Below are 27,970 nucleotides of genomic sequence, written 5' to 3' on the forward strand. Positions count from 1 at the left end.
TATGCAAGTGCCAACAAAAACCACATAGTGCCAATCCCATGAGTCCAGCTGAACCTGCCTTTAATCCTTCATATGACTGGTTGTTGTCGAAGCATATTTACCCTAAGGCAGCAGTCATAGAAACTTGATTGTGCTAAGTAAGGTTGAATAAGATGAAGTACTGGGGAAGTTTCTGAGAAAATTAAGTTTTTCTCTTATCTCTAAAATGTTCTTTGGAAGTCATTTAGTGTGTAGTAGTTACGAGGGGATGTGTTCAGACAAAAATTTAGAAATGATGTCAGGGTTTGTGTTAGTTTCAGTCACTTCAGTTGACATGGAGCTCTTCATTTCTTTTGGTGAAAATGTAATGTAAAAATAAGCGGTAAGGGTATACTGTTTGTGGACTTCTATGTGTCCTGTAAAGTAATGGAGTTTATTATTTATTTGAGAAATCTGTGAACACAACACAGAGGCTATTTGTTAGCCTACACTCCAGGCAGCAAACAATCATTCAGCTTACTGTATACTAACTGCGTCGGAGTCAAGTTGGGACATAAAAAACGGAACATCTGCCCAGTTAGGCTCAGGCTCGGGTACTACCGTCTCAGATTCAGTTGGGTTCAGGCAGAAAAATGCAGCCTGAAACTTTGCTACCCTCGCTAGTCAGCACCTAATTGATTAAACTTATCATGATTATTTTATTCATGTGCATATTTAGGTTACATATAGAAATTATCTACACTGAAATGTCAAGTCTTTCTAGTCAAATATTGCTTCATGAAAATGATAAAAACGATATAAAAGATACAGATATAAAAGTATCTGTAACTAATGTTAGCAATGTCAATAAACGTTTGCTTCTAAGATGTCAGGTAGTGTAGCCCCCTGCGACTTTGCATGTTGTTGTCATTTTTTGCAAAGTTCAAAATGCATGGCACAAAGTGCATTTAAAGTACGATTTGGTTATTGTTATTGTAATTTTGGTTTCAAATCACTCTTATAATATACAATAGACAATTTTGGACCTTACAGATTAAATTGTGCTCAATTGTGAGTGTTGTCTAACTTTTAGACGTGTTTACTGGCTCAATTTTAAATTTTCATTTAAGCGTCAGGAAAACTTGACATTAAGAACATCCCTAGTAGTTACACACACTAAATATAATTTCAACGTAAATAGCCTTGAAAGAATCCCCTATCCTTCAAAGCTAAGCATGCATTTACCCACTCAGATGGAGCTGTGTAACTGTGTGACAGGCAGCTCACACAAACATTACAATAAGCAAAGAGCACAATCTCACAGCAGAAGCAGAAAACCAGAGTACTAGTTCAAAGCCAGTAGTGTAAATACACCTTTTAACAGTTTCAGTGAGAGTTGTTGAATAAAATGTCCCCCGGCCTGATTGATAAGTAAACAGCCTGAGGCTAGCAGGTGTTATTAGACTTAGTTTATGTGTGTGCTAGTCGTGTTGTGTAGAGCTAATCCAGATCTACACACTCAGGAGGAAGTTTTGACAGGTGAGGCTGCTTGTTCGCCGCTTCTTGCCAAAGCTTGGCCACACTTTGTGGTTCTTAACAAAACCTGTGCCTGTCAAATGCCCTGCACTTTGTTTATTATACATGGGTACATTCCACACTTTGTTCTGCATTATGATCACAACTAGCAGTGATTATATAATACAAATGTAATACAAAGGGCCATTGAGAAGCAGCAGCTGTTGAAATGATTTTTGGATCATAAATAGATAGCAGGATTTACAATTCAGTGTTCTCTGGTGAAAGTTGAATTGTAAAATGGTACTTGCAAGTCAAGCCTGTAGTTTCAGCATATTCTGAGCTGTCCTGCTCTGCTTACCTGCCCTCTGGGTGCAGCAAACACTACAACTTTTGGATACATGTTAAAATAAACTGCAAAATATGTTGACCTCACACTCGTCCATGTGACCCTAGCAGCCTCACAGGCTGAAAAAAAGTTCTGTGAATATGAACAATGTACAATAACATTATTAGTAGAGTAAACTTTCAACATCTCAATCATTGCGGTCCTTTTCAAAAAGAACAACCTGTAACACCCAACTATGCTGTAAAGAAGGCCATTTCAACGAAACATAGGTCAAAGCAAAAATGAGGTGCTTTCTTTCTTCCTTACATAACAAATTATTTCACAATGTGTCTGTGCCCTTTAGCATGTGTATATTGTTATGCCATCATGTGATTGTGTCTTTTCTATATGTGCATGCCTCCTCGGTCAGAATGTATCAGCAACATACCTGTCATGTATACATTTACTGTAAAGGTACTTTACGAAACCCTGTGTGAGTGCTGACTGACTGTGTGTTCCCTGTGCAGGCGTTGAACGGGTTTGTGATCGTGGTCACCTCAGAGGGATTGGTGTTTTATGTCTCTCCTACAGTCAAGGACTACCTGGGCTTCCATCAGGTGAGATTCTGGCCTTCAGGCCATCTTAAAGTTATAATAGATACAATATGTATTTAGTGTCAAAAACACATTCTTTGATCACTTAATATTTGGTATTTTCCTCCTTGAATTCGTATCAGTTACTGTCAACAGCATGTTGTTTATCATGGATGTTAAGCTGGTTTGGAGCAATGGCTGTAGTTTATGATTCAAACCATTTTGATACTCATCAAATGATTCAGGGACCCCCTTGTGGCCAGTTTGGAAGCATGTGCTTTAAAACATTGCTAGAATTTTGTTATACCACTCCTGCAGTATAAACCACACGCAATATTGGTGGGTAACACCATTAAATAAATAAATAAATAGATAAAGTATTATATCTGCCTGTGCGCCATCAGTGGCGAAATTCCATTGGCTGCCTTTCTGTTTTTGGAAAATTAAATAGTTTATCAGAGAAAAGGACCGAAAAGGCAATATTCAAGTGCAATGTATGTATTTGAAAGCAGAGGGAACTTTTCTACAGCAGGAATGCCCAAACTGAAATTCAGTGGTAAGGCAACGTTCCCTCCAGTGTCTCTGTGCTCAGATTTTTAAAATGAATTACTAATCAGGAATCCTACATATTTAAAGATCATTTATGCCTATAAAAAATAAAACAATATGAAGAACATTATTCAATTGATTTATTTTTTTTGGGAGAGGCATCGGGTCATTCGTTGTTGACTTGTCTGCCTGTCCGTCCCTGTGTCCAATTTTAGGTTTATTTGTTTATTTAAAAAGGTCAATGGTATTTAATTGTTCTATATTATCATCACAATATTGTAATGTAAGCAGGCGATTATAATACAGAGTGGTACCTACTGCATGTGACTGCATGAATGGGCCGGACCAGCACATCCAGAGAGGAGTCTTCATTAGATTATACACTATCGCCCTCCACTGGATTTGTAATGAACTGCATTAAACATGAGCTTCTGTGCTTCCAGTACCTGCTATGAAACAATCTCACCCTCTTCCATTTTATAATGCTGAGTCATACTTCTGCAGTTATTTTGGTGAATGTAATGTACAAGTAGTGTAATCAGTAATGTATTGTAAAGATACTAATCACTTTCAAATGAAAGTAAATATTAGTATGTAATACATTACATTTTGGAAGTCATTTGCCCAAAACTGCTCTTGAGTTGTCATTTCATGTGGTAGTACGTTCCTAATACACTTAATGGTTTACCTAATAAACATAATGCAATGGCTGAATACCCTGAATTAGTTCACACCATCTTTCTAAAAGTGTTGTCTTCTCTCTTCTGCCAACAGTCAGATGTGGTTCATCAGAGCGTGTTTGAGCTCATCCATACTGATGACAGGGCATTGTTCAGACAGCAGCTTCACTTTGCTCTAAACCCACCAACTGCTGGTGCAGGTGGAGATGGTAAGAACTGTGAATGAAAAACTCTTCTTTTTTTCTTAGTCAGTCTCCACACCTGTGTTTGAATAAGATCAGTGGTTCATGGTTCAGTTAAATGGTTCTGATATGAAATATGGTATCTCTTCCTGTGTTCTTAGTCCTGCAGGGTTGTGGAAATCCAGTGACGTACCCTCCTGAGCAGCTACCCCCAGAGAACTCTTCCTTTCTGGAGAGGAGCTTTGTGTGTCGTTTCCGCTGCCTCCTGGACAACTCCTCTGGCTTTCTGGTCAGTGCAATGTTTTAAATGTTATTGTCAAAAAATGGCTTACCTTCGCTTGAATTGAACATCTTTTAAACTGTTTTGCATTGTTGAGCTGTTTCCATGCAAAGCCCTTTAAAATCTCCCCGAGTTACTCATCTCATATGTTTATACCAAACCAGGCCCTGAAGTTCCAGGGGAGACTGAAGTTCGTCCATGGCCATAGGGTCAATGGGACCTGTAACAAACCTCAGCTGGCACTATTCTCCATTGCTATGCCTGTCCAGCCTCCAACCATTGTGGAGATCAGAGCAAAAATGCTCCTCTTTCAGACCAAGCACAAGCTGGACTTCACACCCATGGGCATCGATAGCAGGTGCTACACATTCTTCAATTATTCTTTTTTATGTATTCTTTTGGCAAGAGGATTCTTTTAAGAGGTGATCAAAAAAGGTAATTTTGAAATAAATAGTGCAGCAGAAAATTCCAGATGCTCCATCTCAAAACACCATCTTCCAATTCCAAGGTCTTATCACAAAACACTTAACTGTGACTCCTTTCTTTAACTGTTGCTGGTTAACTGAAGTTTGTCTTTTCTTTTGTCTCTCCGCAGGGGAAAGGTTGTACTCGGCTATTCAGAGATTGAGTTGTGTATGAAAGGCTCCGGGTACCAATTCATCCATGCAGCTGATATGATGTACTGCGCTGACAGCCACCTGCGCAGTATGTTGGCAATTTATTAATATTATTTTGTATTTGATGGAAATGCACATTCACATTGCTTATCCCATCTAGGGTTTTTTCTCACGACAAAGGTAGTCCAATGAAAAATATTTGTAGCATTTTCACCTCATGTATGAGATATTATTAAGCCCTCATTAGAAGGGCCACCACCTCCATTGATTAATTAATCAATTGATGAATTAATTAGGAGCAAAATTAATCACAACAAATGAATCGCTCTTATATCTGAAAACTATAAATTCTGATTACATTGACCTCTATCTGTGTCAGAAAGGAAAACACAAATACAACGACATAATTCAAGATTTCTATTGAACTACTAACGGACATGGATGATGAATAAGGACTAAACATATATACATATGTACATATATACAACTAGAGTGGATGAATGATAAGGCATGAATGAATTGTAAATGTAGTTTTATTTTTGTTAAACTATTGGCGACAGAATGAATGAATGTTATCAAAAACGATTCAAAGACGTAAAAAGGTCAATGAAAGCAAGAATCAGCTCTGCATCGACTCTCAGACAGAATGCACGAAGATGGTTATTTCCTACTTTTCTGTGGTGATGGATGGGCTGATGATGAGGCGAACTTCCTGTAAATCGCCGAGCATGGCGAGCACACTCAGTGATCTTTGGTGCAGCTAGATAATAACCGCTGTACAGTAGGTTCAGTGAAGCAGCTGGTCTCACTTCTTCAGGGTGAAGAGTCCAGGCTCAGACAACTGATTTCATTTTGGCACTTTGCTTAGCTCACAGTAAGAAAGTGAAAAACAGAAGCCCAAATGCCTGTTGGCCACATGAGGGGCTTCACCACGGAGAGCCTAAAAAGGATGATGAGTAAAAGCCAAGAGTCAGGATAAGAGGATGAGGCGAAAAGAGACATAGGCGTAAGGGAGAGAGCCCGGACGTATTTTATAGTTCTATAGTCTAGGGTTGTGAGAGAGAGGATCCTTGGCCCACTTTTACTGATTAAAGTGAAATATGTCATCAACTACTGCCCAGTTCGACACGGAACTTAATTGTGGTTATTGGGGGCTGTCCTCAGATTAATCTTTATGTTGCTCAATGTTAATCCAAGGGCCCTGACACAACAAACCAATATCAAAGCACTAGCAGTGACAAAAGCGAACGGCTTAGCTAAACAGCCAATCATAGTGATTTCTCTCACTAACGGCCTCTGATGCCGATTCAACATGCTCAGTTGGCCAAAAAGCAGCTGACAAGGTCCGACTAGTGCCAACGCTGTGGGACACACCGCAACAACTAGGACCACACTTACTGACGGCTGACATTGGCCGACTGCATACCGTCACCCTGGTGTGTGAGGGCTATATCCCCTTCTGCTTTTCACATAGTGACATTTCTGCCTGTAATTATGAAACATCTGACAGGACAGTTGTGAAGAAATTTGCTCTTTAATGTCACTCAGGGGATGAACAAGTTTTATTTTAATGCCCCAGTAGTCTTTTTTCTAACGGTATTACATCATATCAAGGTTACCTGTAAGAATAGTTACAACAGATATTTGCTGCCTCTACACTGATAACATCTTATTGTGTGTTGCTTTCTGTCACAGTGATTAAAACAGGAGAGACCGGTCTGATTGTGTTCAGGCTCCTGAGTAAGTCAAGTGGCTGGGTGTGGGTGAAGTCCAATGCCAAGCTCATCTACAAAGGAGGAAGACCTGAATTCATCATTGCATATCAGAGAGCTTTGGCGTGAGTGTTTGATCCTTTTAACAGCATTGTCATACAAACTGTCAACAGGGTCAGGACAAAATGATCACTACTTGTTTATTAATAAGCTTAGTTGGACTCTGATCTTGGTGTTAGTGATGTAACGTATGCTATTTGGCCTGTTTCAGCAACGCTGAGGGGGAGGAATATCTGCGACAGAGGAGGATGCAGCTTCCCTTCAGCTTCACCACAGGAGAGGCCGTCCTCTACGACGCCGGTCCCACAGTGGACCTCGCACAGTTTCAGTTTAATAATTTGTTCAGTAGCAATGACGTGCACAAGGACGAGTCTCCGGGCTCTTTGCTGGACTGCTTCCTGAAACAGGATAAAACAGCCTACACCCAGACAGTGGATTCCCCTTTAGCTATGGATCAGGTGTTCATGGACAGCAGGGCCCTGGTCAGCATTGCCAGTGACGCATGGCAGGAAAACGGGCCCATATCCACAAAAGGTGACTCTGTTATAGTGAAGGAGGAGGCCAAACAGTCAGTGATGAATGTGATCGACAACCTGGAGACAATAGCTCAAAATGGTGACCTGTGCTCAGTGTTGGAGAACCTTGACATGGCTGATACGGAGCTGATGGAGTGGGAGAATGCCCTGAAGAGATTAAGTCAGGATGAGGAACGGCAGAACGTCAGTTCTGAGCTGGACAGCATCGTCACTAATGACATATTTGACTACATTGATACTGTTTTGTTCAAGGAGAAGAGAGAAGATTGTATGAGCAGCAGCCCTCCCAGCTGCCTCACAGGAGTCAGCAATAATCAGCAGGATCTGTTCACTCAGACTGCCCGGCTCTCAGACACTGGACTCTGTGAGCCACAATTGTTTCCGACACCGAGCCCTGAGCATACATACTCTCCAACAAATGGTATCTACCCACTCCAGCAGAATACAATGAATGGAGCAGTGATTACAGGGCCCAGCTTAACAGAGTCTGTTCAGACATTGAGCAGCACTCAGAAACTCTCCCATCATGCTCCCCTGATTACTCAGGTTGACGCCAACGTGCCCCCTCTTCAGCATCTGCAGCTGCAGGACATTTTCAGCTCGTCTATCGAGCTCCCGCAGCTCACTGTCCCCGATGCCTCTGCTCACGCTGCCTCAGCCCTGTTTCAGTCCTGTGGGCAGGCACACATGGGCTGCCCTCAGGGGACTTACAGACAGACACAGTCCAGCCAACTTCCTCTGTGTCCTCAAAACAATTTGCAAGCTCCTGTAATGGCACCCAATGGACAGCTGCTGCAGAGCTCTGTGAAACAGCCAAACAATGTAGTCCCCGGCACAATGGACATTTTGCCACCCCTGATTCCTTGCAATGACTTTGATTCCACCAGCACACCTAATATTCCCATTCCCTTTGCCCCAGGATGTCTGCAAGGAAGCCCCCCTTTGGAAACACACAACCACCAGGTTCAGCAGTGGCCGCAGAGCCAGCAGCACAAGCTGCCTCATGCTGGCATCATGCAAAATGGACATGAGCTGGTGCCAGCATGCCGCGGCCAAACTTCAGACAGCCAAACATTCCCACATGCTGGCCATTGGCCAAGGACTGTCACTGGACTGAACCACACTCAGCAGGGAGGGCTGGCATGTGGCCAGGCAGTTTCTCGTAGCAGCTGCATGTTCGACCAGCACTTTTCTTCCAGTCCAGCAGGAGGAGACGTCCTGGCTCTCTCAGGGTCTTCAGGCCCGAGGGAGACTGACGCATCTCTGGATCAGAGTCCTCCTCAAGGTTCCTGCTACTTCCAGTGGAGCCACAGCGAGCCTGTGGTGGGCACATCAGCCATCAACCAGGAGAACGCAAACATCAGTCCACTGACTGCTCCGCCCAGCACGTCCTCCTCAGAGCACACATTCAGCATGCAGCACTACCTGGAGACCCATAGACAGACACAAGTCAACATGTCCCACTGTGGACTGAATAACTTCTCTCAACAGTTAAATTACAAGAGAACATGAAAAATTAGGGGGGCAAATGAATGAGAAATAATTACTTTCAGGCCATAAATAAATGTATGATTATTTAAATTAATCAGTTGGTTTAATCTATACAATGTCAGCAAATAGGAACAAATGCTAGTTTCCAGGAGGCCAAAGTCAAAAGTCAAATCTTTTGTCAAACCCAAAGATAAACTGTCTACTGTGATATAAAACAAAGAAATGTGGCATTTAAGAAGCTGGAATCACTAAAATTAATTTTCCATCATCAGTTCTGTAATCCATTACTTGACTAATATGTTTCATTACTAATTAAATGTAATAAAGAAAATAAAAATTGAAAAACAAAACCAGAATTTAAAGTGGAATTGTAAACCAGACATTAATATCAATTATTAATATCAATATGCTTTTATCAATTTGCATTTTCATTATATTTTTTGCGCATTTTCTTTATATCATTTAATTTCATGGCTTCAGGATTACTACTCTTCAGCAATCATCTGTTTTTAAATATTAAAAAACAAACAAAAAACTCTTAACTTGCAATTTGCTTTATATAAGCCGTGTATGTTCATGTACATGTGTCCTCTCTGCTCTGTTCAGCATGATCCAAGCGTCTGAACACAACAGAATAAGCCACGTTGTTACCTCTGTTGCAACAAATCTAGGAGCAGAGCAAAACACAGTATAGTTTGCCTGTATCAGTGCTTATCTTCAGAATATCATGTTTTATATCACTCTTTCAATACATGCTCTTTCCAGTCTGTAGTGTTTAACAGCTGTTGGTTGTCAGTTTTGAGTGAAGATACACTATGATAATAATAATGAAGTATAAAGCCACAAGTGCGTTTACCAGGATGGGGCTTGAGCCAGCGAGGAGGATTGGTCAAGTAAATCCAAATAGCCAAAGAAATATATTTTCATAAGGAAAAGCAGGCGCTTTCACCTCCTTGTTTGTTCAGCCAGAGACATTCATTATTTCCCAAGTATAAATATGTAAAAAGAAAAAATAATGAACAGGATGTTTGTAATCATTTTAAACTTTGATGCTGACAAAGTGGAGACTTTTTCGAAAAGAAATTGTGTCAAGAATCACTGAAAGTGAAAACACAGCTGTACCTTCAATGAAATATTATTACTGACAAAATAACCAGTATATTTTAAATGTAATCCATAAATGCGGTCGATGTATGCGTTTGCTGTACTTGTACTATTCGTTTCACCAGCATATCAGCTTCGGCTCACTGATATCTCGTATGTACAGATTGCATCAGCATGTGACACGTGTTTATCTGTGTGCAGTATAAATGTGATTTAATGGAGACCCACTTGCGGATGCAGAGGTATCTCACATCTCATCCTGCAGTGGTAAATGCAGTGTGTAATGAAATGATGGACTCATCATTTCAACCCTTTGAAATGGTTCATCCCTGTCAACCTGCATGTTGTGTTGTTCTTGATATACAGACTTCAAAGGATGCGGTCCCTAAATCTGAACACAGCTGATGAATAAAAACAGCCTTTGTGCCTACAACTCTGCTGTAATACTGGTAACACTTTATAAAAACCATCAGTAATAAATAACTAAAGTTAAATTAACTATAAATGTACCATTTATTAACAATGGTTATTAAGTGTTACAATTGTACACTTGCCGTCCATACATGTTCAATCACAGATGCAGGTTGACCAACAGCAGCCCTCACCCAATCCTTTCCTCTTATATTTTGTGATCCTACATATGATAGGAACATCAAATATATATTGCCTCATACATTTTCTTGCCTTCATGTTGAATAGGCAGCTGGAATCTTTACATCATTTTATTTGTGCCTTCTTATATAAGCATCTTAATATAACATTTTCTTCAGTAGCTCTTGTTTTCCAAGGCAATCATTTAAGGCCGCACTGCTGTAAGGAAAGCCATGTTGTATCCTCGCTGTAAGGTTTTATCCTTAATTGCATTTCAAGGCTTTGTGGATATGCTTGCTTTGACTCAAACGTCCTGAACAATGGAAACAAGGGAAAACACTCAAGCTGTGACCTACGGTAGGGACTCAGACCATTAGTAAAACTTCTATTGTGCATTTGTTTCAAATATAATACCTTTTCTTCATAACAAATCACAACATCAGGTTTAACAATAAGTCTGAAAAGTTACATTTTTTAAAAATGTCCATGAATTTCAGAATCTTTGAGTATTTGGTTCGTCCCCTCCATTCGAGTTGGCGTGGACTCCATAAGTTCGTGCAAAACCTGCTGACTCATGTTATTACACCATGATTTCAGTGTACCAAAGAGGTTTAACCACCCCTCAAAGCTTTGACACAACTACTTGAAGACCAAAGAAGACCAAGAAGTCCTGACTGTCATGGACTTTCCTCCAAAGTCACCTGACCTCAACCACACTGAACATTTATGGGGGCACTTGAAGACTGAGAAAGCCAACGATCTGTAACATCACAAGAGGCTTTGTGGGACACTGTCACATCATGCAGGGACAACCTGAGTCAGCAGGTTTTGCACCAACTTGTGGAGTCCATGCAGCACGAGTGCATGCTGCCATTAAAGCTAAAGGGGGACAAAGATATTCTGAAATTCAAGGACATATTTCAAAGTGTTTGTAGTGGGAAAATGGTATAACATTGGAAACAAATGCAAAATAGAGGTATTTTGACTATTGGCCTCAGACTTTTGGGCTCCACTGTGTCTCTAAAGAGAGGGTGAGGTTTCTTTCATTAGTGAACAGAATGAAAATGTAACCAAGCAGATGATTTACAATCAACAATGTGCAGATTTGACCGGGTGTAACAATGCATTCAGATCATATTTACCTTCATGTGTCTGTTTCCCATCTGTGCTCTCTTTCTTATCTAACTGTATAATACCCACGCTAAAAACACAGCATTAATGGTTTGGATTAACACGAGCAAGTACAGCATTAACATGGCAGCTCTACCATATTCCTGCTGCGCTGTGGGAAATCACTCAGTATTTAACCTCTCCATAAGAATCAACTGTGCATGTTTTTGGAAATACCGTTCAGCACCATGCTGAACAGTGGAATATGGCCATCTTAAGTGAGATCTTAAAGGAAAAAAAACGTTTAAGGCTTTGTGCACGGATTAATATGGCGTCCTTTCGTGAGTCCCTGGTTGCTCATTGTTCTTTGTTGTAGAAGATCTCAGTGTGAAGCAGACTGTGGAGCCTATAAATGGCCTTTGATGTTGGACTTTGATACAGACATGTACTGACTGTAGCCACCACTAAAAAAAAAAGAACCTGGAGCCAAATGTTGTATTCACATTGATGTTTTGAAGCTCACATGTACCTAAACAGTTGCCATATTTCTGTGTTTTGTAAAAAAAAAAAAAAAAAACATTTTTAAAAAAGAAGCTACTAAACTATTCAGTTTAATGTAATCCACTTATATTTTGCCAAGTAATTATCATATCTATATCAGCCTATATGTTAAACAAATAACCACCTTTGTCTATTGTTTAATGCTTTTTCATAAATACATGTGTGCAACAATTAAAATTGTGTTTTGCTGATTTCTTTTTTAAAATCGCTCAGGGATCAAGGGTTGCTTTTATTATTCCAAAAACTACCTGTGGGGACTCACATCATCAGTGGCACCTATAGCATTGTCACTCTTTTATTCATTAAGTGAAAACATTAGATAGGTATGTAAGGTTCATCACACCACCACCTGTGAGTCATTAATAATTGTCTTCAAAATGGCTCATTGAGTGAGGATGTAAATGCCATTCTGACTAGCATTTAAGCAAGACGTGCAAATGTAAGGTTAGCTAAGTGGAAAGCCCCCAGGTATGTAGGAAGTAGAAAGGTGGAGAAGGGCCAAGAACACAGTCATGTGACAAAAAGGGGAAAAAGATTCCACGCTGGATTGAATATAAATGATAGTTTGTCCACCAGAGGGCTCACTGTCCCTGTGCTCAGCCTCCAGTGTCTCCAGTACGCGGCTGTAGGTTACCTGGCCCTCGGGTCAGCCCTGAGAATCTTAAGATGAGTCTGTGGTCACATATCATTAATATTGCAGTACAATAAAGTTCTGTGAATGAATAAACAAATGCTATTGTTGCTTCAAACATTCAGTTTAAAGGTAGAGTAAGCAATTCTGCAGAAAGTTCATTGTTGAGTCTCTTTCCCCAGGTTGTCAAGTACTGATGCTCTGGTTTGTGGCTTGGTCAGAGCCAGCGCCGGTACAGGAATAAGACTATCTCCAGAATAACAAGAGAAAGATGGATAACTCTGTGATCTGACTGTTGTCATGTTATTTCACTTTAAGTGCCTAAAGGAACAGTTCATGCGAAAAGAAAAAAACAGCATAATTTAGGCTAAAAGGGCCACAGAAAAACACATTAAAATAGTAAAGTAAGATTAGCATCAAACAAATAAGCACAACCTAAGGTTTCGCAAAATGAATCCTGTGAGAACGTTCCCTAAAAATTCTCCAAAGGATTTGTGAAACTTCACAAACCTGTAATTTGCATGGCTTAAAAGTAATATACACTTTAAAAATATTAATATGAAATGGTAAAGTAATAAAAAGAATAAAAACATCATTATAGAGAACACAATATTCTGTATCTTTATGAATCTGCCTCCCTCACTGCCTTAAAAACATGTTTTCTCCAATTCCTTTTATAAAGACAAAAGTAGGCGGTCTTTTGGACTCACTCCCGCGTGTGATACACAGAGGACAACAACGAGTTGCCAGGTCTTAGGAGGGCATTGTGTTGCAGATGCATGTCTACTGATGTAATGATGTGAGCCTCAGCCTGTCCTGTCTCATAAAACCACTTTGCACCTCAAGGGATGGTCTGATAGTATAACTCCTGTAGTTTCACGTAGGAGACGTGTGTGAGTGCTACTGTTTTACATGCTCTCTTGGATTTAGTGTATTAAATGAACAAAATAAACAAGGAATCACAAGAAAGGACATATTTTTCTCTCTTAATAGAATAATACCACACTACAGCAGCTGAATTAAAGTTTCTCTGTTTTTGTGGAAATAGTCCTGGTCTTCTCGCCCGTTTTTTTGCCCCCTGCTGCTGACCAACTGTCTCTTGCTCCCTGCCACTTCACCTCTAATCTGTCTCTGCCTGCCATGTCATCTTGTCCCTGGAGTCACAGCCACTGTAAATCACCTCTGTCAGTCTCGGAGAATGTGGCTGTCCCAGTGTGGAGTCCAGCTAGTCCCAGGTCATGATCCAGGCAGATCTAGTCAGTTAACAGAGCGACTGCCACAATGGCTATCTGAGCTAATTAGCAAACGCTAGGATAGCTAGCAAAGAGCAGCAATGTTGGGTCATGGATGGAACATGGTGGCTGCGTTGCTGAGCAGTATCTGTAGTTCTAGTATCTATAAATATGATGACGTGATTTTCCTTTATCCCCTTGTGAAATGCTGTTATGACGTCCATATGACTGTCTACAGACAGACTCTAGAAAACATTGTGCTCAGAAACTTTCATGACAAGCTGCCCATCATATTAGAGATATGTCCATAGTTATTATTTTGTCGAGAGGATGAAATGAAAAATTATCAAGTGTCCAAGTGTTTGTCCTCCGAGATCATGATAAAGGGCAGTTATTGGCAATTAAGAGCTCTTTCTCTGGACCAGGCCAAAATACAGAAACATCACCATCCTTCGTCAAAGATTTGGGAGTTTAAGCTTCAGTTATACTTAAAAATATACAGTATGTCATTCTGAAAAGGAGAAAAGGTCTGCTTTTCACACAAAACAGCAAATATATGGACTCGACTACAATAGAACGTTTCAGCATGTTGGCCTACTTTTCTTTCTACATGTGCTGTGGGGGTCTTCGGTGCCCTAAGGGTCTGATCGGGTCATGTGACTCAATGTATGCATTGCCTTTGCTGAACATCTAGACATCTGCCTTTGTCTGCTGCCAAAACACAATCTTGTTTAACCTCCGCAGCTCTGTTTCACACAATCTGACAAGATGCTGTTCATGATGCTCATGCTGTCCAGCTGTCAGCTGCAGCACTGTGCTCAGAACTAGTAAGTCCTGAATCCAAGTAACTCCTTAGCCCTTGAGACTTTCTTTTATTTGTATTTACTTTAACCATTTATTATTGATTTATTCTGTGAACCTTTCAGTTACATTTTCTGTGAATATCATTTCCAACATTTAGATGTAAATGCTGTTTCAGTTCATACTTCACCCTGCCAGGAATTTTCTTAAACTGACAGTGCTGGCTACTGAACACTCAATGACAATACACTCAATATATATATATACAAAGTGAACAATCTTGAACTGTAGCCTACATGTAATGGGCAGACGGCTGTTAGTGGCATTGAAGAGTAGGGAGCACATGCCAGCATCTAACTAGGCCCCAGTGACATCAGCAGGTATGCTAACATGCTGTTTAATATGCTGCAGCTTAGCAGCTAATTAGATATTTAGCCTGTAAACTGACGTTAGCAGTGCTCTTTTCCCCAGTGAATGTTTGTTTGATGGCTTATTCAGCAGGAAAGCTAATTTGGTTTTCTGTTCAGATTGTGTAGCTCTGTTGTGTAGCAGGCTGCTGTGTGTGTCTGTCTGCTCTGCCTATGACATAACAGTGGTGTAATTTCTTTACGTAAAATCCTGATTGATTGTTCTTCATCTATATAGACGAATAGCTAACGTATTCTTGCAAATTCACGCAAAGGAGAACATAGGATGTGATATACATACAAGATTTGTAGAGGCCCTGGGCCCTTTTCTTGATTTGTGTGAATGCTGTTTGCCTCTGTGCACTGGCTCTCTCTGTGTGTGTGTGTGTGTTTTATGTGTGTGTGTGTGTGTGTGTGTGTGTGTGTAGCCCCGCTCCGCCCTCGGTCAAACAGACACGCGCACCTGCAGCTCATGACACAGACAAAGCAGAGGGGAGAGACAAAGACAGCAATGTTACCTGGTTGCTGCGTTTCTTAAAGAGTCCTGACACTGCGCTGATATTGGCTGGGGATACACACCTCTGTGACGTTCACTTCCAGACACAGCAAAAGAGGGAGCAGCAGAGGGAAGGGTCTCTGCAGAAACAGACACCGTCACACATCTCTAGTGGGTCATGAGTGATGACTGAGAGGGATGTTTTTTTCAGTCTACATGTTTCTTTTAAAATAAATAAATAAATAAAAATCCTGCATTGTAAAATCTGCAACTACATATTGGACTTCCTCACAAGCAGACCCCAGAGAGTTTGGATTGGCAGTCACACCTCCTTGTTAGTGCTCAACACTGGAGCCCCCCAGAGTTGTGTGCTCGGCCCCCTCCTGTTCACACTGTACACCATGACTGCACTTCCAGAGCTCATATCTGGAGGAAATCAACAGTGTAGCAGAGTGGTGCACTGAGAACAATCTACTGCCCAACGTCAGCAAAACCAAGGAGCTGATTGTTGATTTACGAAGAAGGAGGCAAAGCCACAACCCATTGTCTGCATCGGTGGGGCTGAGGTGGAGCAGGTGAACAGTTTGATGTTCCTGGGAATTACCATCACAGAGAACCTATCATGGTCATCACACAACACCACCCTGGTTAAAAAGCACAGAAAAGGCTCTACTTCCTACATGAACTTAGGAAGGCTAAATTCTGGAGCAAGATTCTGGTCAACTTTTACAGAGGAGCAACAGAAAACATCCTGACTGGAACCATCACAAACTGACATGGTTCATCACGGCCCAGGACAGGAAGGCTCTACAGCAGCTGATTAAAACCACCAGAACATCACTGGTACCATCGACAGAGCATCAGTGACATCAGTGAAGTGAGATGTCTGCACAGAGCCCAAAGATACTAAAAGACAACACCCACCCAGCCACAGTCTGTTCACCCTGCTGCCATCTGACAACAGATACAGAAGTATCTGCTGCTGTACCACCAGACTACAGGCTGTGAGGTGTGTATGTAGCTTGAGGAATTACACTAACAGATACTTAGTTATACAATATTCTCTTGCATGAATATTAAATGAATCTTGAATCTTGAAGTATTTTAAATCCTGCATTGTTTACATCCATGTTTAATAACTCATAGTCTTCTGGACAGCAGGTGTTGGAGCTTTTCCACTAGAAACACCTGCCGGCTGCAGCTGAGAGCGATGAGTGTGGCCCAAAACAATAGCTGAGAGCTGGACGGCTGAACAATAAGCTGAAACTCACCATGAAGTGCTGTAACGCTGAGGGGAGCTGCACATTCATAATTGATAACTCTCCGATTCATTACCACGAGCGGCCCGTTTCACATGATCAAATCAAATCAATTTTATTTATAGAGCCCAAAATCACAATCACATTCCTCAGTGGGCTTTACAATCTGTACGGTGAACGGCATCCTCTGTCCTCAGACCCTCGATGAGAGTGAGGAAAAACTTGCAATATATATAAAAAAAACAAGCCACACAAGTAAATTATATAAAATATACGTGAACAGTGTGGATCAAGGAGGACGACTGAGCAGGCCGAAGCATCGCCAAGTGGTGCCTGAGCCACACTGCCTCCACGTCACTGTGGTGACCTGGAAGAGGGCAGGCCACGGGAGAGAATCAGCAACAAAATAACAAAATGTATAAAGACTTAAATTTTAGTTAAGAGAGCAATGATCCATGAGGGTGTGGCGGTCCAGATCCATCAATATGTGAGGCCATCATCACCACACCACCAGAGATAACCACCCAGCTGTCCCGTCACTGCAGGTACAGACCCACACAGCTCCCCTCAATGTGCAACTGAATTCAGTTACATTATTTAAAGTCTAACCCCTGACCCACATTCAGCACGGGCCACTGCAGGCTCAACATAAACCTCCATCTCTCATCTGAGCGCTGATTGGACGCCCGGACTCGCACGGGAGCGCGCCGTCGGGGACGCGCTAGGCCCGTGTTTCCAGGAGACTCTCCCACGTGCCCGCGCCCCACCCCATGCCCTGTGAAGCTTTCCTGAGCGCGCGGCCGTTTCAAAAAAAAAGAAAAAAAGAAGAAAAATCTGTGTCAGGCGTGCCCGCCAGAGGAATGCGCGCGCCCGCTGTCCCCCCTCGCAGCTCGTGTCCGGCACTAATTGGAGTGAAGCGCTGATGTAGATTATAAAATGTAAATAGCCTCCATGAAGCTTTTCCTGCGTTTGTCTCAAGTTGTCCCGCTGTGTGAGTGAAGCGCAGCAGCGAGGACCTGAGCGCACGCCGCCTCCCTGCCGCCGCCTCAGCCTCCTCTTCCTCAGGATGAAAACTCAACATCGCCTTTCTGCTTGGAACAAGTTGATGTCTCTCCGGAGAGGCTGATGGGACAACTGTGTGCTTATTTTTTCGCACTTCTCTTCCAGCGGGTCGGGTTCTGCTGCGTCACTTGATTTTTTGCAGATTTTTGATTTGAACTCTTAAGTGGAGCGGCCCATAAAAAAACCACAACGAGGCGAAGACGTCCTGCTCGACCAAACTTGTTCCATTTTGTATTCCCCTGTTTTTTATTCGTTTTTATTATTTTTTTTTTTATAATTCTTGAGATGTGTCCGCGGGCCTGATCTGGAAGCTCAGAGCAGAATATTGCTGGTGGCTTACATGTAGCGGAGACACAGGCTCTGTGTGTTTGTGAGGGATCCATCAGAGGCTTATATAAGAAGAGCCGTCATGTATGCAGGACGCAAGAGGAGAAAACCAGTCCAGAGGGCGTAAGTTGATTTTAATTGTGTTTTTCACCATGTTGTTCTCTTCCAGTGGGCTCATGTTAAAGGTCAGATGGACTTGTGGAGCCCGTGTCAGCTTCTGAAGCCCGAGCAGCGCTGTGGAGCATTTGTAGAAACCAGTTTCTCCATCGATTCAGACAAGAATAAAGATTCAGCTCCAAGATTTCGCTCGTGCGTCTTTACGCATATTTATCCCAGTGCACCTGCGAGGTGTGAGGCCTGTATACATGGTGATGTGAGGATATTTCTCAGGCTGTGGTAAACGCAGCGCAGGGCTGTTTAATGCCTGCGGATTACTGCAGGCCTGCAGCCGCGGCCTCGCTTTAACCTTCAGCGCTCTCTTGACTTTTATTCGCAGAGCTGTGTTTTTCCACAAATACATGAAAAGAGACGCAGTTATTTTTTTTTTTCCATTTTCATTATTATTAAAAAAAGATATAGATAAATCCCTGACTCACCCTCATGCAGGGTGTAGCGCCATTTTCTGTCAAAACGCCCTTCAGAGGATCACAAGCGGGTGTTTTTTCTTTTCTTGTCAGGCTGTGTTGATTGGTTTAAGATAGCTTTTTAATGTTTATTCTTTTCATAATTAAATCACACATTTATTAGGCTAAAATCCTCACATGGAGAAATGTTTTGATAACGGCCCTGACTCCTTTTTGTTAGCCGCAAACGTCTCATTCTCATCCCACGTTCATTTAAAGCACAGTGGTGCCATGATGAGAGCATCCACATTAAAGATGGAGATGTTCATGTTGTTATGAAGGCTGAGCAGGTACAGTGACTGCTCATAGTCAGGCGAACTGATGCCATCGTCCTGCCAGAATTAAAGACATAACCTTTTCAACCATATTTTTAAAATAATTCATTCATTCATGTGATCATGTGAGTGAGTTTGGAAAAGCTGTGAAGTGTGCACAGTGAGACATCAGTGGGACATCAGTGAGACATCAGTGGGACACATCAGTGAGACACATCAGTGAGACACCAGGCCTGCTGCTGCCTGATGAGTGATGAACATCACCTGTGAGTGAAACATGAGTGAGACTGTCGGTTTTAATTTTAAGGCCCAGATTGATCTGTAGTGCTCGATAACTCCTAAACAGGTGAATCATGAAAAATCCCCATAAGCCTTTGCTGTGATGGGACAGATTCAGGATAGAATACAACTGCAGGTGAGACACTTTTGACAGAGATGCTTGAACCTGATTTTTGCTTTTCATGTTCAAACACACACACACACACACACACACACACACACACACACACACAGTAATGTTTTGATGATTGATTTATTTTTTTCCCCAAGTGGAAGGTCTACTGCTTTCATTTTGAATCAGGGTTATTTATCAATAGAACATGGAAGTAACAATGATCACATCCAAATCAACAACACTGACTCCATTATCAGTGTGGTGAAAAGTGGCTCTGCGCAATATGATAAAATACATAAAAAATATATATATATATATATATATATATATATATTTATATCTCAATTTATATAATTATATATGTAATATATATAATAAAATATATCTATATAGTTAACAATTAGTGGGAATGATCATTTGTGCACCAATATTTCCACTGAAGAAAGCATTAAAACCCTGACCATATGATATTTGTTGTAACAAACATGTTTTCTTACAGAAATCTCTGCAGCTCATCACTAAACTACCCCATCATAAAGCTGTCTCTTACATTTCACCTTCCTAAAAAAATGACAACGTCTGTTTTTTGGATATTGCTCTTCACCATATTGTGATTTCAATAAGATTTATATTAATTGTGCAGCCCTGGTGAAAAAAAATGTGCTCTGCCAGTTTGGAGATCTCCGGACTGATTTTTGCTGGTTGATTATTGATTAAATAAGCAGTTTAAATACTTTTTATTAATCTACATGCAATTAATGACATCTGAGACTCTGAGATTGCACATATTTAAAGATTATTTTTACATCACAAATAATAAAACAGTGATTTATTTTAAAATTTATTTTTTCACCCAACACAACTGGTGGGAAAATTGAGCCTCATGCTGGACTGACTCTGGGCCTGGTACAAACAGACCTACATCCAAACTCATGTCCAGTGATAACATGAACTGAACTGCTGTCAGCTCATATTGTTGATGTTCTCTGTTTGAGAATAAACATCAAGTCAATGTAGATTATTAATGTTTTCCAATTCTGTTAAAGGCTTTTATGAAATTTCTGTAAAAAAGCAAAACAGAGAAATTAGCTTACTTTTAATTTATATATGACCTTTAATGTTTGTGAATTTATCTCCTAACATGGTCAAATTGTGAATGATTGATTATTTTTGTTTTTAAATCAAGCTGACTGTGTAGTCGTTTAAACACAATCACGTGACAATATGTCTACTGCTGTGTGTTGCCATGAAAATGGCTGTTGCATAACACACTGTATGAGTGTGGCCTGTATGGACCAGTGGAGCCCAGCCTTTTCCCTCACAGTGTATGAGTGTGTGAGGTCTGAGCACTTCCACCAGAGGGATTTCTTTTTCTTTCTTATTTGAATACTTTTAAAGGTAAAACAGTTTAACAGAAACATTTAAACCTGAATTTGTGCTGCAGAAATCTTTTATTTCTTTATTTTCTCATCTTGTTAATCTCTAAATGTCTGCTGAGATCTCTGCACAGACTGCTCTGCTAATAGAAATCTCATTGTTGATGAAGACTTGATGGTCAGTAACTTGATCAAGGGTGAAGGATCCTAAAAAACAACCTGTGTAAATATTGAAGGACATTGAATATATAAATATACATTCAAGGTGTGTCTTAAAAGTCAGGAGAATAAACAACAGTGATGATAATAGGTTTGTTAAGAAGATATAAATAAAGCATAACGTAAGAAAGAAGATGCCCCAATCTCTACAGATATACCTGTTTTTCTTATTTTCATTCACTCCATTGAATGCATCAGCTCTCCGACAGTTATCATCACACGAACATGTGAATATGTTTGGCTCTCCAGATTTCTCTCCAGGGTTATTTTAATTAATGCTGGAATACAGTCTGTGGTTCACCTGAGCTGAAACACATTTTGTTTTATGATGAAAACCACACCCACAAATATATCAGCTGTTTTGATCTACTTTTATATTTATATGTGTGCGTGGTATAAATGCAGTGTGTTCATCATGAGTCCTTATTTGTTAAGAGATTACTTTCTTCAAAAAGTCGTCTTTCTGCTCTACCGTTGTGCCTTTAGTTTGGCCTTTTGCATTTGGAACAAATTAAACAGTTAGCGGTGTGTGTAGCTTCAGAGAAAACATACATTAGGTCATTTTGGCAATACTGACAACAAAAAGGCTGAAAGATTTTTTTCCAGAATATCAACTAGAATGGCACGCAATAAAGCACATACCTCTGCCAAGGCCCAACAGACCCCTTTTGTACTCACTCATATCAGCCAGCTAAATATGCCTGATTTGTTCATCGAGATCCCAACAAAAAAAAAAAAAAAAAAACTCTCGCAATGTTGAAGAAAGTTATAAAAAAAATCCTGAATCCGTCCCTTTATCAGGATCCACAACAAAAGCTAGTGGGGTCTATTCTGGGTTGGGAGCCATCCTCCATTCAAGTTTGTGGAAATCAGTTTTTGTGTTCTTTGTGTAATTCCTGTTGACAAACCAATAAACATACAAAAGGACATGGATGAAAACATGACCTCCCTGAGAGAGGCAATAAAACCCTATTTCAGCATTGCTCTGGGATGTGATCTTTATCATTTGGAGGTGATTTGTTATCTACAGTAAGATCATAGGAAATATAATGTTTCTCTGAGGCAGTCATCACTAAGTGACTCCACTCAGTGATGTACAATGTGTAGAATTAAACATCATTTTAGATAACTATTACATGACGAAAACTAACTTCTTTGTCGTTGAAGAAATATTGTATGTCCTTATTAAGGACGAGCACAATAGATCAACATCAACACTAACAAAGGAAATCAGAGGTTGACAGCAGGAGAAATCACTATATATCAATGAAATAAAGCCAAGTATGGTCCAGTACAACAGTGTTGTACTTTGGGAAATATCTGCAGGCATCTCTGGGCCTCTACAGGAGGCTCAGGATAAAAAAAATGGTTTTGAAGAAATTTTAATTCCCCTTTTCCACAATGTCGACAGGACAGAATCTGCTTATTCCAACACTTTGCTGGAGCCTTATTACTTTTACACATTACCTCAAATTTAAGTTCCTCACATGTGGTGTCTGTGGAGACTCTGGGCCGTTTTACATAAATGTGCTGTAATAATGTCACACAGAGATAAAGGCCAAATGAATGTAGAACACTCATTGTCACTCCCTGTTAGCTAAAGCTGATGTTGGATGGCTAAAAATAACACACACACAATAGTTAACTGTAGTACTGGGTCAAAGTACAGAGGTTGGGCAATGCTTTTTTGTAATACTTTAAGATGCCCTTCCTAACGTTATACAGCACTCAAATCCTCAACATTTGGAATAGCAGACTCAAAAATGTATGTCATATAATCCCACAATGTAATTTTGTAATCCCAAATCTAGAATAATCTGTTATACTATCCCCAAATGTCCTCAGCTCAAAAATAAAAACAAATTGAACATTTTAACTTTTTAAACTGGTTCTGGGTCCCCTGGTGGTTGAGGGGCCCTGCAGTGAGTGGGCTCTGAATGACAGCTGATGATTTAGTTGTGACCTCCTGCTTCATTTATAATCCGTCAGGGTGAAGCAGCCACCGTCTGAAGGGGCCAAGTCCAACCCGTCCAAACGGCATCGAGACAGACTGAACGGGGAGCTGGAGCGCTTGGCCAGCCTGCTGCCTTTCCCCGAGGAGGTCACCGCCACTCTGGACAAGCTCTCCATCCTCCGCCTGAGTGTCAGCTACCTGAGAGCCAAGAACTTCTTCTCTGGTAAATCCACTACCACTCACTATCATTATGGCTTGGTAGAACAGGAAAGGCAATCAAAAGGTCGCACACTCTGCTTGGATGGTCCTGTTTCCTGAGTCCGGAGGTCGTTTTTAAAATTTTCACCAGCTTTCCCAGACTGAGGGAGGCTTTCTCATGAATTTTCCAGGTTATTCTGACACCACATGATTGCACTCTAATATCATGCATATTGTATTAATTTGATTGGTATTAGGTCGACTCTTTTGCATAAGAACAGTTACATGGACACTTTGATCACGTCTGTCACATAAACCTGTCTACTATTAGTGGGACAGTCATGTGATATCATATTGTTTGCTATGAAACTCAGAGAAGATCAATATCAAATTAATGAGCCACTGTTTGTGTCCAGCTCAGCGGGCAGTCTGCAACAGCAGCCGAGCTTTGCACAGACTGAAAAAAATACATGTTCTAGTTCCTCCTCGGCCACAATGACTGCATGCAGCAGGACCGGAGTTTTAAAAAACACTGGTCAGACTGAGAGAGCTGAAGTTAAAACAGAACCTACAGGTTCAGTCCAACAAGTAAGAAAAGGTCATTCAAAACCATACTGACATCTGTAATAATGCACTGCCTGAAAATGCAGACCGTCAGGTGGCCAGGTAGGACAGGAAGTGCTGGATTCCTGGACGGGCCAGGGCTGATTTGGCGGCACAATATTAAGCAGTTGGTTTTAACGTGTTGGTTAATCGGTGTATCGTGTTTCTAGACACGGAAATAATGACATGGATGCTGTGGAATGAAAGAGAACAAGTTATATATGATACATGAACTGAATCAATGTGACGTCACGCTAACATAACAGTCACTTCCAGGTAAACACCTGACAGCTGATTTGCATTGTGGGGAATATGTGAACTCAGCAAGTCAGTTTTTATCTGTTGTCCTTTTCAGTTGTTACTGTGACATGACTGCCTAAAGATAAACTGTATAGTGTGGTCGACCTATCTGATGCTTCTGCTGTGCTTACTGTGTTGCATCTTTGAAAATTCTACCTAACAGCGACATCTCACTGCTAGTTTTGGTAAACTCAAGCCGTAATTTTCTTTAGTCTGAGGCCTAACAGGTGAATGCATTTTGTTTGGATGGATTAGTGGCTAGTTTACCTGAACACATGTGAATAAGACTGATTTTAGTCAAGGTTGTTGTTCTTTTTGTGCTTTCAGTCTTTAAAATGACAACTTACCCCAAACTCAAAAATACACATTTGTCCTCTTACCTGTAGTGTTATTTATCCACTTATTGTTTCTGTGTGATCGGCTGAGTTTTGGAGATGTTGGCTGTAGGGATGAGAGGCTTACTCAAGATAAACCATAGAGCTTGTTGTGAGCAGTTTCAACTCATTTCTTTATGCTGACCTGCACCGTGTCACTGCGCAGGAGGAGGCGTGCATCTACTCATGGACGTGAGGCTCACGCTCATGAAAGCATACGATGTCAACATCGATGGCGTCCTCATCTGCTCAGCTGTAACATTAGCTAGCTCAGTACCTCCCTCTGCGCAGTGATACAGAAAGAAAATAGTTCCTACATGAAACTTTTAGGAGATTAAATTGTGTTGCTGGGTTGTTTTTTTTTTTATTGATTGATTTGTTTGGCACTTTGAGCACCACAAGCTGAGTGCCGCCTAGTTGTATTATATTCAAGAGAAAGCAGACATCTCTACAGCTGGTATCCCCAAAGCTCTGCAACTCACGCTAAAACAATCTAGATAGATAAATAGCGCTTACAGCTGAGACAAACACTATGTCATTCTGATTTTGGGGTGAACTGTCCCTTTAAGTTAGCCTCAGCCTGGACCAGTCTCTCAACTGAACACACAGGCACGAAACTGACATTGATTGATCTTCACTGAGGTTTACTTCTCCCAAAATTGTTCTTTTCAGCAATAATGATGCTCAAAATCCGAGCAAAAGAGAAGCCAGTGATGGGTTTAAACAGTGTCACAACAGTGGAGCTGCTCGCTCTGTATTTGTGCTGGATGTGTTTCCCAACATCTCAAGGCTCATCTCATCAACCAGAGACCACCACACCGAGAGGAGAGCAACCAGCCACCGCCTTATTCAGATGATTTCATCCAAGGGAAAGGTCCTCAATATTTCATTGAGACCCATGTTATGTGTGTGTGTGTGTGTGTGTGTGTGTGTGAGAGAGAGAGAGACATCACTTATTCTAGGATTAGGAGATGGAGCTTTGCTTGGTGTCCATTAAAACTGTACACCAAAGCATCGGAAAGAGTGGCATGCCGATGGGTGGATGTGTACGGCCGTCCCTACTATGCCGAGCGGACACATTGTTATTTTAGGCGCTGATCTTTCAAAGAGAATGCTGCAATGCGGCCGTCAGATGCTCTTGAAGCATGAATAATTGAGAGAAACCCTGGAGTTTAAAGAATTTATGAAATGGAGGCAGAGCAATGTTTGTTTAAGGCAGCGGCTTTTTGAGATGGCTGTTTGGGGTGAGACGTACAGGATACAGCAGCGGTGATATGACTGGTTCGGGCGGATGTAGCAAATGCATTTCATATTGTTATGACGTGTGTGTGCGCTTGTGTGTGTTGTATGGCTGCTCGGCTCATGTACTTTCTATAGGTAGAGACTTTGATGCCCTGAAGAAACAAAAGGAAGCTGATATTTCCTCTGACAGTCGTCTATTATGATCATTTCAGCCATCAATAGAAGTCGTGTTTATTGTTCCCATTCACTGACATATGGAAGTATTCATCGGCTATTCAGCCTGTCACAGTGAATTATTGATATTGGATTTTAGTACCAATAGGTCAAAGTGTAGCCTATGGACAAACCCTCTTGTCTAACTGCATTAGCCTACTTCCTGGACAGTCTCTAAGTAATTAACGAGCTCAGGGCTCTTACATTAGGAAAGCAGCTCCTCAGAGAGAAGCCCTGAGGACCCCGTGGACCCTGAGGGCCCGTCGCTGCTGGCCTCTGTGGTCAGCTATAAATTGTTGTTTGTAAACAGATGAAATCCTGCCCGTCAGAGTCATCTGAGGGTGTGTGGTCAGTGGAGAGACGACTCTGCTCTGTTTGGGCTTGTCTGGAGGTCACCTGCATGAAATATTAAAATACATTACAACTGCACTGTGCTTGAGTTTTTCTACCTGGATTTGTTGTTTATACGCTTTATTGTGTGAATACGTTGTACTCCAACGGTGTGGAATGTGTCGTAGGAGTTGAACAAAGCCCGGGCAGAGCGACGTTAATCTGCCTGACAGTATTATCCAGCCCAGCTGCCTTCTTTGTTATTGTCAGGAGCTGCAATGGGCTCGTCCCTCTCAGCCAGTCTGAGGAGAGGGGCGTTAACTCTCCTAAAACCGATAACGCCCGGGATCACCCCACTCGGGGTGTGAGGCAGCTCTCAGCCATAAGAGCCATCTTCACAGCTGCTGTCTGCCTTTTGGATCATTATGCTCCGTGTGTGACAACAGGGCTGAGGCAGTTGATGAGTTAAATATGGAAATATTGGTGTCCCCGGAGGAGCTGTAGTGCCACAGGATAGTGTAAGACAGATGTGTTACCAACATATTCTCAAAGATTTACACTGGTGGCTTTGTAACTTCTGTAAGAGTTGTTCAGTGGGGGCCACCTGCAGCGTGTCCAGCAGTGTTGGTCCTGTCACAGATAATTCAGCGCGGAGAATCAGTGATACGCTTATTAGTATTAGTCTGCTCTCTCCTCTTTATCCATGTGTCGGCTGAGTTTTTCCAGTTTGCTGAGTGCATTCATGCTCTACAGGGGATGAACATTTTATGTCCTGTAGCGCCACCCTTTAGACAAACTAAAGCCACATGATACGTTTTTTACCAGCATGTAAACGCATAGAAGCAGCTGTGATGCAGAAGCACGAGGTGGTCACTTGTCCACTCATACACTGATGCAAAACGAACACTTCCCTCTGAGTTTGACTGACCTCCTCATTCACATGTAAACTGAATTTTAGGTTACTAACTTTTAAAATGCGCAGATTTTTCATAACTTTTTCCAAGACCCAAACAACAACAGATTTTTATTTTTTTTCCCCCAGTTTTCAGAGGTGATCCAGAATGAAAATCCTCAGAATGCAGCGGACTGTTTTTTTACTGTTAAAGTGATAGACAATATCCATTTAAGATATCAAAGATGGTTTTTTGAACAAAAATAAGCCAACATGATACATGAAAGCAACCTACAATTATTTCAAGCAGGCTGAAATACTATTTCATATATACCCTGCCCATATATTTAGTACTTAGTTCCTCAGCAGTAAATCCAGTTTCTGACTCATTATCACACTGCACCACAAACTTTGATCCTAAAGCTGACTGAAAACGACACACAACTATTCCACACATGCACAACGGGGTGGAGATGTGTTAATGTTCCGAGTTTTACAAGCAGCAACTCGTTTTAAATAAGCAGAAAATCTGCTGAGTCGTCAGTCGAAATTATACGGCTGCAGATTCCATGCAGGCCTGGACGTCACCTCGGTCCACACATGTCCGCATGTTCACACGTGATTACTGAGTTAAAGTAGTCGTGTCAAAATATTATTTTGGTAAAGTCACCCATATAAATAGTAGCTACTGCAGTAAAAGCTGTAAAGTATCTGATATTAATGTACTAAAGTATCAAAAGTTAAAGTAAAATCTGAATCTATATAAAAAATGACAAAAGTCTCACTTTAGCCCTTCGATGGGCAAAGTAAATAGTTCCTTCCTCCTTGAAAGTAAGTTACCGTGTTCAGTGCTGTCTGTCTTGTTTGTGCAGTTTATAGATGTTTCCTCCTCTTC

General features: G+C 41.2%; 2 protein-coding genes across 2 annotated transcripts in view; both read left to right on the forward strand.

Annotated features, from left to right (window-relative positions):
• The window catches only part of LOC311262200 (aryl hydrocarbon receptor-like), a 33,044-nt gene extending 21,006 nt beyond the window's left edge, over positions 1 to 12,038 (forward strand). The window contains exons 4-10 of the mRNA XM_084361443.1: positions 2,329 to 2,418; positions 3,718 to 3,832; positions 3,967 to 4,094; positions 4,250 to 4,443; positions 4,681 to 4,790; positions 6,398 to 6,539; positions 6,686 to 12,038. Of these exons, the coding sequence (XP_084217569.1) occupies positions 2,329 to 2,418; positions 3,718 to 3,832; positions 3,967 to 4,094; positions 4,250 to 4,443; positions 4,681 to 4,790; positions 6,398 to 6,539; positions 6,686 to 8,522 (2,616 nt within the window). The 3' untranslated portion in view covers positions 8,523 to 12,038. The remainder of the gene's footprint in view (positions 1 to 2,328; positions 2,419 to 3,717; positions 3,833 to 3,966; positions 4,095 to 4,249; positions 4,444 to 4,680; positions 4,791 to 6,397; positions 6,540 to 6,685) is intronic.
• A 5,574-nt stretch (positions 12,039 to 17,612) lies between these two features.
• The window catches only part of LOC311262201 (aryl hydrocarbon receptor-like), a 46,747-nt gene continuing 36,389 nt past the window's right edge, over positions 17,613 to 27,970 (forward strand). The window contains exons 1-2 of the mRNA XM_084361444.1: positions 17,613 to 18,205; positions 22,959 to 23,146. Of these exons, the coding sequence (XP_084217570.1) occupies positions 18,165 to 18,205; positions 22,959 to 23,146 (229 nt within the window). The 5' untranslated portion in view covers positions 17,613 to 18,164. The remainder of the gene's footprint in view (positions 18,206 to 22,958; positions 23,147 to 27,970) is intronic.

Source organism: Pagrus pagrus (assembly GCF_965226575.1).
Source record: "Pagrus pagrus genome assembly, chromosome: 9".
NCBI classification, from domain to species: domain Eukaryota; kingdom Metazoa; phylum Chordata; class Actinopteri; order Spariformes; family Sparidae; genus Pagrus; species Pagrus pagrus.